The sequence below is a fragment of the Polyodon spathula genome, chromosome 21 (genome assembly GCF_017654505.1).
Source record: "Polyodon spathula isolate WHYD16114869_AA chromosome 21, ASM1765450v1, whole genome shotgun sequence".
Lineage (NCBI taxonomy): Eukaryota > Metazoa > Chordata > Actinopteri > Acipenseriformes > Polyodontidae > Polyodon > Polyodon spathula.
In genome coordinates, this window is record NC_054554.1 from 20,058,785 (window position 1) to 20,069,463 (window position 10,679).

The following is a 10,679-nucleotide window of genomic DNA, read 5'->3' on the forward strand; positions in this document are numbered from 1 at the left end:
TATTTGTGAGCTTGTTTTTCACCTAGACTGTCTATTTCAAATGAGTCTATTTGTAGCTTTTGTTGTTGTTGTGGACTATTTGGCTGTCACTATAGATGCTGTTCTGTCTCAATGGCAGCGTGCTGTGTTTATTCCTTTTTAGAAATGGAAGCAGTGATGCAGTTTTCTAATGTGACAGTTTAGGTGCTGTGAAATGCAGGGAAGAACAAAAATGCAGTAGTCTGACTGGCTGAAACACTTTGCAGCATGGTGATGCAGAGTTGTTGTCGGCATGAGAAGGGATGTTGGTGTGGTTCAGTTGTGTGTACCATGTGAAAGATTTCTGGAGGCGCTTTTGCTATAGAGGACTATACTGACCAGGAGCCCAGTGAGATCAGACGGACACATGTCAGGCTGGCCTTTGTCCTCCAGAAGCCGGTAGCTCACTGACATCCGCTCTCGAGTTTCTGGGCGTAAGAGGAAGCTGGCTCAGTCGTGGGATCAAGACACCCACTGAACCTTTAGTTCTCCTGAGCTGTGTGGGGAATTGTTGAGGTGAGGGGAAAAAAATGATTGGACTGTTCAAATTGAGGAGGAAATCAGGGTAAAATAATTGGGCAGTCATTGAAGTAAAGTAATTGAAGTCAGTACCTGTATTTAGGAGTGCTAGTGGAAATAAAATCCCCCAGGTGTGTAGCATTGCCCTTTCTAACTTTCTCCTGTCTCTTTCTCCCTCAGGGGGAAGTTTGCTGCAGAGCTCGGCTCCCGTTAACATCCCTGGCTGTCTGGGAAGCTCTGCCTCCTTTCACTCTGCCTCACCATCTCCACCAATCAGCTCTTCCCATTTCATGCCCTCCAGCCTCCAGCAGCACCAGCGCCACCTGAGCCAATCAGACAGCACCTTTCCGCAGAGCTCACTAGGTGAGTGATCTTCCTTAGGCTTAGTGGGAGGGTGAGCATTTGGTATGAAGGATAACGGTCATGTTGGCTGTTAAATGGTTAAATATGAGTACAAATTAACTGTGGCATTGAGTGAGACATTGTAGTAAGAATGTTTGTGTTTAGCAGGTCTGAACGGAATGAACAGCAGTATCTGGGAGCACTTCCCCCCTGGGAACTTCTCACCTAGCTCCTCCCCTGCCTTCCTGACAGGGGCCAGCCCCGGAGAGCTGACACGACTGCGGCACGAGCTGGACGAAGCCAGCACAGCGCTGAAACAATGGGAGGAGTCCTGGAGGCAGGCCAGACAGGTGAGGCGTGAACCCCCATGTGTATTTGGATTCAAGACTGTCCATTGAGATGTTGGGACATTTAGAGACAAACTATGCTGAGTCAGGGTCTTAGCGCACCAGTAATTGATTATAGTTGGTTGACACACAATATTTTGAAGGAGTGGACTAATCCTGTGGTTTTCAACAAGGGCCAGTAGTCTTTGTGATTCCCCAACCACAATACTCCCTTATTCGCACTATTGTAATGTATCGATCAGTTTGCACCATGAACTGCCGTCAGAGAAAAAAACTGAGAGCAAATCCGAGAAGATGTGGTTTCGAAATTACTATAGTTTCACAGTTACTGATGGTGAACCAAAGCAGCTACTCTGTTACCTGTGATGAAGTCTTGCCATATAATTAGTTGAAGATGAAGCCATAACATTTGCACCATAAAAAGAAGCTGTTTGTAATTGAAACTGCGCTCTGCTTCTTCTTGTATGTGTTGCCGCCGTGTGTTAACAGTGGGTGTTTTCTGCAGGCGTGTGACATGTGGAAGAGGGATGTGGAGGAGGCGAATGAGGACGCAGCCAGCGCAGGCCGGGAGGGTGCTATGGCGCTCAAGCGGAGGGAGGTGCTGGAGCAGCGAGCTCAACAGCTTCATGAGGAGCTTCAGCGGCTGCAGGCCGGAAAGGAGCCGCAGATCCTTCGCTGCTACGAGCAGCTCCAGCTGCTGCCCCTGCCCACGCTGTATAACCTGCAGACACAACTGCGCTCCGGCCTGGAGAGAGTCGAGCAGGTAAGGGTAAGGCCAGACTCCAGACACGTTTCATGAGCTTCAGAAAGAGACATGTATAGGCAACTCCAGAATGAACCAACAAATTCTGCTTGAAAATACTGTGTTATTCACATTATTTACTCTAAAGAGCTATGAAATTAGATCAAATGTAGGTTTCTTGGTGTCTGTCGGCTAATTTAAAACCAATTTGATTTAACTTTTTAAAACCCTAATTGACCGTGTTACCCAAAGTTGATACCTTACCAACAGTCCAGAAACCAGGACGACGGGACACTTTTGGAAATTGTATGGGGCACTTTTTTTACACAGAGAATGGTGAGGGTATAGAATGGGTATAAAGCCATGTTTTTGATTCTGAATCATTGGCATCCTTTAAAAACCTTCTGGGGAACAATCAGCTACTAGGAACTGGATGCTAATTGTTGAGTTGAATGGCTTTCTCTTGTTCCTAAATATTCTTAGGTTCAGTTTAGATAAGGGGTGCTGCATTGATTTATACACCAAATCCCCCTTCACTACTCCAGTTTATTTCCCAGGTTCACTGCCAGCACTTTGACTTCGACAGTTCATTTTTCACTGTATTATATCAATCATTTTACTTTTTCACCATAGCACATGGACCCCCATTCAAGCACCTGCACATTCCTTCCATGTGGGAGGACCACATTCTGTCTACAACACCAACACCAACACCAACACAAACAGCTGAAAACTGAACACCGTGAAGGCAGTGCCTAAGCAAAAATGACTTTCCGGGGTATTTTTCTAATTTTCCTAGCTTTTGTATTCTTTCCTAAGCATTTAGTAGTTCTGGAGGATAGTTTCAGAATGACAAAATGTTTACCCTGTGTTGTATTTAATTGTGTGTCTGGTCCACTTGTTTGCCGTGTCCTGGAGAGCTGTGTTGAGATCTGAGCCCTGTGCTGTCTCTCCCCAGGCTGTCTTTCAGCTGCAGAAGGTGAAATGTCTGCGCTGTCAGGAGGGGAGCCGTGTGATGTTGCCGTGCCAACACACTGTGCTGTGTGAGGCCTGCTCCCGCACAAAGGAGTGTCCTGTCTGCCAGCCTACCGGGACACTGAGCCTGCAGTCTTGACCACACTGGCCTTCCTGCAGTAGATTGAGGTGGGAGACCACTCATATCTAATAGACTGTTAGAGCTGGAAGAGCTCTTCTCTTTAAACTGCTTACCGGCAAGTGGTAACAATAGCACCCACTGTCAGCTGATTTTGTAGGAGCCACCAGAGATCCCTCTGGTTATCCACTCTGCCCAACTCAAAGCAGGTCAACCACAGTTACACATCTCAGTAAGAGAGAGGGGTGTTATTTAAGTTCTGTGTAAATGGCTGAGGAATTCTTAGAAACATTGGTTTAGCTCTGTCCTTACAACCTGAACTGGGTGAAGGGACAAGTAGGCTGCTTCTGCAGTATATCGTACATAACCACGTCATGCTTTTGCAATTGAATTGGCAGTAATCATTTCTAACTGTGACCTGTTCAAAGTCATGTAGAAACATTTAGATGTTGCTACCTTGGAACCTCCCCACAAACCTAGAACCAGTTTAATAAGGCATTGCCAAACCAGTGTGACACGCACCAGAGATGTCGTGCTTTTATGTTGCTCTGACTGAGTTGGGGTCTGCTAATATATAAAGTCCTGTAATGGAGCCCTCAGAGATGGATCTGTGCTGCTGTTCAGCTGTTAAGAAAAATATATTTTTTTTCTCCTTGCCATTTCAGGGTGATTATTGTTGTGCTTTCCTTGGCCTGCTGGCTCCCAGACCAGGCACTGCTGTGGGTATGTGCCTGTGCAGAATTCACACGCAGCAGGGTGACCTGGGCGACCAGCTGGGCAGCAGCAAGAGTACTTGACCAGGATGCAGACCACAGCCTTTAATTGGCCAACACAAAGCTGTGGCCACAGAACCAGACCAGCCTGAGCAAGTTTACAGGCAGCCTTCCAGTCATAAACAGGTCCCTGTAAACTGCATCTTCATGGTGTACTGGAATTCATTTCAGTTTTCTCTTAAGAAGCTTATTTCTTTTTGATGTCTTTTCTTTGTATACATCATATAATGTAATAATGCAACCCTGTCCCCCACAAGCTTTCCTTTAAGAAAGGGCCATATGCATTCCAAACTGGTATTTCATTGCAGCAATATTTGTGTTTTTGTCTTTTCATATGTCCTGTAATGGTAGCTGTTAGATGTGAGGCACGAGGGTGACTAAAACAGTATCCTGTGGCTGGCAGTCAGCATCGTGTGTAACTATTGGCAGGTAACAAACACATGACTTGATATCCTGGACTAAAATGGCAAAGGTTATGTTGAAATATATGAATCAGTTCAAAGTCAAATTCCCCCAGTGCCTACACCCTGGCCAAGCCTTTTTACACTTTGTGTACAGACAGCCTCAGCTAAAAATGAATCATTGAAGATTGTTTTAAAGGTTGTTTAACTGGTCATTTAAAATTACAACTGTCTTTTATATATAAAAAAACAAACAAAAAAAAACGTTTAATCAGAAATAGACCAACCAGTGAGCGACCAACAAATCTAATCCTGATAAAATAACAGAAATAAAAAGAGAGCAGAGAGTTAAGTATATAAACAGATACACATGAAGTAAAGCTCTCCAAACATAATTGTGTTGCATAATATCAGCTCTCCCACGTCAGCTGCAGAAAGCGGTTGACCGTGCAGTTCGAGATCTGTTAATCTTTAAGATCTTTAGATCTTTCTGCAAGTATGGTGGTACACTGGTGCCTGGCTGACTGCTTATGGATTTCTCCCAGTAAAGGCAATGTCAAAAATGCCATACAATTCAGCAGAAGAGCACTGTTCATTAATTACAACCATGATGTTCCACTTTGTAACATACCTGCTTTGTATAGTTTGTAAGTGAAAGATCTTATGCTTCGATAGATAATCCTAATCATTTTATGATGGCGCTTTTTATAAGAACACTAGTTTTATAAAGAGATTTCAATTTCTCTGTGTCTTATCTTTCCCAGTGGAGATTCAGTTCTCTTCACATTCAAGAAATTCGGATTCTGTTTTTCTTTTTAAATGAGAGTGTACTTCTACTTGATAAGCATTTGTATTGGCGATGTCTGAAGGGAATTTGTATGACTAGAACTTGTTCCAGAATGATGTTTTTGAATTTTGTAGAGGAAAATAAATCTATTTTTTGCTAGCAGATGTTGTGTTGAGCTTGGGCTACAAACCTCTGTTCATTTATAAAAAGGTAATGAAACGATGGACTGTACAAGTATTGCAGGTCCCTGTGAAATGACAAGCAAGCAATCAATAACTGTCCCCCTTAAGGCTATATAATTGCAATACTTCCTGAGTGGTCCAGAATACTCAAACACTGTTTTAGTCTGTCTGTTAAATTGCTTTCAGGAGCTGTTCTTCAGTTCTATATGCCTGCCTTAGATAGTTGTAACTAAAGGCTAGATCACTGTCTTTATAGAACAGCCAGCACCCTCAAGTGATTCCTTTGGTTTTACAGGCAATACACTGTTGAGCATTAGATGGTGCTACTGCTTACACATTGGCTGATCTAGTCTTCATTACTCTATGGCAGGCATTTGACTTCTTGTGGCACGCTTGGGTTAGACAGGTTTGCAAGTGTGTCCAATGAAAAAGACAATGTTCCATTGAGATCTGGGGACTGCTGGGCATGAAGCTGAGACAAGTAACAAATAATTAATGTACTTTAAGGGGTCAAATTATTTTCTAAAGTGTACCTGTGTGTATTGATGGGGAAGAAAAAAGTATTGACTGATTTATTTAAATCAGGAGTTTAATTGAAGAAATAAATAAAACAGTTGCTTGTTAGGGAAAAACAAAATTAAGCCAGACATGCATTAAAACCAGAGCATGCACTCACAGTCTCTAGACACAGGCGCCACAAGGCATGTTGAAAAACTGCATCTAGAATCACTGCTTTTACAACTTTACAGCAACTCATTGTATTAGTAGTACTAAAAGAAACTTAATACATTCATGAGAGGCATTTTGATTAGAAGTCTTTCTCAATGTTATGTATAGATGCATGTTATTGTTCTGTTTATCCAGATCTAAACACTCAATAATGCTCAATTTAGAAATACTGGAAGAATTTTCATAAATTCAATGACAAATGTTGACTAGTAGTTTTTTTCAATGTCTTCACATGTTTGTCATAAAATGTATGAAGTTTTGGTATTCATACTTTTTTTTTTTTTAAATAAATGAGCAAATATGTTTCTAATCCTCAAATAAATTGAATTAAATCCTATATATAAAACAGAAACACATCTACGAACAGTATGCACTGCTAATCTGCACCTGTGTTCCTGGCAGTTTAAAAGCTTTCACGTGGCCACACACAGGTCAAGTGAAATCTATAAATACCATGCTGATTACCACACATGGATTCAGTGTTTTGACAGGCTGCTGGGCAGAGCTCCCTGGTGATGTGCAGGGTGAGGCTTGCCTTCCTGTCCACTACATCTCCTGAGATTTCAGGAGCTCCCTGGTGATGTGCAGGGTGAGGCTTGCCCTCCTCTCCACTACATCTCCTGAGATTTCCAGAGCTCCCTGGTGATGTGCAGGGTTAGGCTTGCCCTCCTCTCCACTACATCTCCTGAGATTTCAGGAGCTCCCTGGTGAGGTGCAGGGTGAGGCTTGCCCTCCTCTCCACTACATCTCCTGAGATTTCCAGAGCTCCCTGGTGATGTGCAGGGTGAGGCTTGCCCTCTTCTCCATTACACCTCCTGAGATTTCCTCTCTCTGGTGCTGCTGCTTGGTGAAAGCCTGGGCTTCTCAGTCACTGCGCTGGGACTCCAGCAGCTTCAGGATATTGTCCTCTGTTGTTTTACAGACTTGGCCAAGTACTTGAAAAGCACCATCACCAAGTGAATACAAAAGAACAAGAATATTTACGAAGCAGAGGAAGCAATTCAGTCCATCAATGCTTGTCCAGTTCCTAATAGCTAACGCCAACCAAGCTAAGTGCTACAGAACCCCCTGCATTTTTTACATGAAACACGTTACTTTGCCTTTGCTGTATCCTGTGCTGTCCATACCGCAGCATTTAGTTTTTTTAACATATCCACAATTATTTTGATATTTTATTATTCCCACATCATAGGCGAATCAACTTTTACTTAGGAACGTTTGCAAGTGACTTTCTCTTTTAAACATTGCAGTGTATCCAGTTCCTTCAGCAGCAATGCTGGTGCTGTGAAGTGAGTGGTGTATTGTAGGAACAGAAAACCAGCATTGTTGCAGAAAAAGCATGAGCTGGATACATAGATCCTTAGAAGATTCTTTTTTCTCCTGCTGGCTAGCTAATGTTCACTTACATTTAACAGGTTTTCTTGAATTATATTAAGTGTCGGGTGCCAGTACTTTTTGTCTGCAACTGTATCTTACTCGCCATTGGGCTTGGTGTGAATGAGCGGTAGTCTGATCGGCTGGGTCCTTGCAGGTTCCTGGGACTCCCTCACACTTGGGATAACCTTCATTGACAGGAAAGCCTCTCCCTCAAAGTCGTCAGTACCCAGCGTATCACAGTCAAAGACGGGAAGTACCAGGCAGGCTCCGGCAGCACAGCATTGATCCAGAGACATCAAGCTGCCACAAAAAGACAGGGTCAGGGTCTGAGTAGCTACACAAGGACAAGCCACAGCAATAATGATCTGTATGCATGGCACTTCTGCCTGAGGAGGTGATGTCAACGCTGATTGGGACTGTTAAGAACTGAATCAGATGGTATCTTTCCTTTCTTCACCTGATTGAATATATAGGGCGATTCATAATTCACACAACGAGAATTATGAATTATAAGAACATAACATGAGAATATATATGAACAAAAGGAGGCCATTTGGCCCATCAAAGCTTGTCCGTTTAGTTTACTGCTAGCTGGTTAGTATGATAGATACTGTCCACTACAGGTACCATTCTATACTCCTAGCCATTAATTCAGGAAAGGCATCCACAATCAATTATTTTGTTAGGAAGTGTAGGTTTCCTACAACTATAGTTTATATCATTGTGGCCAGAAGAAAATGTCCCCTTGCCAACCCCAACCCCCAGTAATCGGTGAGACTCGTAAATTCAAAGGACTCCTTAAAGAGTGGGTTCAGCTCAGTTTTTTTCTTCTTCATGTTCCTGGTCTCTACCTCAGGGAGCATGCATATGGGTCCAAGGACAGTTGCACAAAAGGGTCGCTGGCACCTTATTGACTCTGCTGACCCTCAATTTCAACATGTCCAGACACAGGCTGGTGAACGTATCATGCTCAAAGCCCTTCACATATTATAAACTTTACATACTAAAATTAACATAAACCATCACTTCAAAAGGACTGTGCAAGTAGTGACAAAAAGTGGAGCTGCCTTTAACAGAAATTAATAAACTGACAAATAAGCATTAGTGGTAATGCAACAAATATACCTGTTTTCTGTGGCACTCTAACTGTACTACTAAGAATGCACTGATTAAATATTGCGTGTTGATACCATTTCTTTGTCAGTACAGTTTGCATGCTCTAAAATATTTTATTTTTAACCAGCCAGTGTTGCACCACTGAATTAAACACAATCACACACCCCACTCCAGCAGCTCTAACCACAGAGCTATGAGCCTCTATTAAACAGCATGACGAGTACACAGTGCATACCATTGGAGTCGAGGGGGATGAGATTGACAGCATTCAGCACCTCGATGTGAAGCCTCTGCTTTTTATTCTTGTAGGATCCAATCAACGTCACTGCACCATACTTCTCATACTGTATCTCGTCTGCAAACAGAAATCAGCAGTGTCCCCTTTTACATTTTAACATTCGTTTCATTAGACAGTGTTTACCCAAGTATAGGACTCAAGCGCCCTTGTGCAATGTAGAAATGGGAAAGATGGGACAAAGTGAGAATGTCTTCCCTCGTCTTGCTGCAAATGTGTGAAGGAGAGTCTAATAAGGGATAACACTTCACTTTTTGGTTCTCAGATCTCATGGCCAATGCAGCTACTAAATAAAATCTACTTTATTTCCCTAAAACAATCTCTTTGCCCTTCTGTAAAATGGCACTTGTGTGTTTAGCACAGGTAGCCACAGATTGTGCTATAGTACAATATATTACTCTGCAGACAGCTTGCATGGCAAGACGCTATTTCAGACTGCAAAGCAATAGAAATATGTTTTCATTTACTTAGCTTGAAAAACCATCATGTAAGCACTACCTGTACTATTGTGACTCATCCTCGAAGCCCATGTTTGCCCCTCCCTGCTCCACTCCTGACCTGCTCTGCAGCTTTCCGATCCAGGTACTTCTGAACGAGTTCCTGGCTGCTCAGGGTGCTCAGCCCCAGGCTAGCCTTCAGGGTACAAAATACAGCAAATGCATTTTAAATATTTTCATTATGAAAAATTATATTTTTAAAATAAATTTCTGAAGAACAGTGGCACGCAAAGCTGTTATTTGTGGAGTAAGAGTGGTGGGGAGATGACTAGATGTAAGTGTAAAGATTTTCTAGTGAAGCCAGAGATATCGATTAATGGTCCACAATAGATAGCTGGAGTCCAGTACTGAGAAATGGTTAAGTAATAGTATATAGTGTGAATGGGGTTTGCTGTACTATAACTGAGTGAACTGCTGTCCCCGAAAACCCCATTGAAAATGAGATGATTAAAATAAATCAAATAAATGAATGACTTGCCTTGTACTCCCCAGCATATAGTGTTTCCAGAGATAGACCAGTACCCTCTGCATGGAAACTCTGCTCCGCTTTTATTATTGTGGTCCTTGATATTTTCCCTACATTGGAGCGCATTCCTACTCACACCGATAGAAAGTAGAACTTGACTTACAGTGGCTCTCAAAAGTATTCACCCCCCTTGGATTTTTTCTCATTTTATTGTGTTACAACAGGGAATCAAAAGGGATTTAATTAGGAGTTTTTGCCACTGATCAACACAAAAAATCCATAATGTCAAAGTGAAAAATAAAATTAATTAATTACAAATACAAAACAGAAAATAATTGATTGCATAAGTATTCATCCCCTTTGCTATGACACACATACACAAGCTCTGGTGGTGGTTCGTACATTTCCTAACAAAAACTACATCATGAAGACAAAGGAACATTTTTTGTTACTAAAAGTAACAAACTGCGTTACTTAAAATATAATGCATTAACTCATTTCATCACCTGTGTGAAAAAGGGACCAATACAGGTACCAAAATGTAACGAGATTACAGTAATGCATTACATGTAATTATTTCCCAATGCTGATTCTAACATTACTTTTATGGTGCATTTACACTGGCCATTTTTAGGATGGCTTAGGGCTTAGATCTTTTTTCTGCAGTTTAAACAGTCAACTAAAGACGTGGCTCGATGCCGGCTTAGGCCAGTCCGAAAGGCAGTGTAAACTAACCCGACGCACGATGTGAGTGCCGCTCGCCTCCTCTCCCACGAAATCTAAACAGGAAGCTGCAGTGCCACAAAAAGAAGACGTTAGACACAAGTGTCTTAAAGATTTGAACTTATTAACTGTGTATTAGTGACTAGTTGTAAATATCTACATTTTATTATTAATTTGTCATCAAAAGTGTATATACCCCATACATTTGGTTATGCAAACTTTTAACGATAACTTTTTAGCTTTGTTAAACAGGACGCCGATGGGCGTCAAAA

The 10,679-nt window shown here is 42.2% G+C and overlaps 1 protein-coding gene across 4 annotated transcripts in view; it reads left to right on the plus strand.

Annotated features, from left to right (window-relative positions):
* LOC121296420 (RING finger protein unkempt homolog) overlaps positions 1-5,181 on the plus strand; it is a 21,665-nt gene extending 16,484 nt beyond the window's left edge. The window contains exons 13-17 of one of the 4 annotated variants that reach the window (XM_041221976.1): positions 718-900; positions 1,045-1,229; positions 1,732-1,989; positions 2,927-3,111; positions 3,727-5,181. In XM_041221976.1, the coding sequence (XP_041077910.1) occupies positions 718-900; positions 1,045-1,229; positions 1,732-1,989; positions 2,927-3,082 (782 nt within the window). In that variant the 3' untranslated portion in view covers positions 3,083-3,111; positions 3,727-5,181. Of the gene's footprint in view, positions 1-717; positions 901-1,044; positions 1,230-1,731; positions 1,990-2,601; positions 2,747-2,926 lie in introns of all 4 variants that reach the window. The other 3 variants (XM_041221978.1, XM_041221975.1, XM_041221977.1) reach the window with 3 other exon arrangements.
* Positions 5,182-10,679: the final 5,498 nt, after the last annotated feature.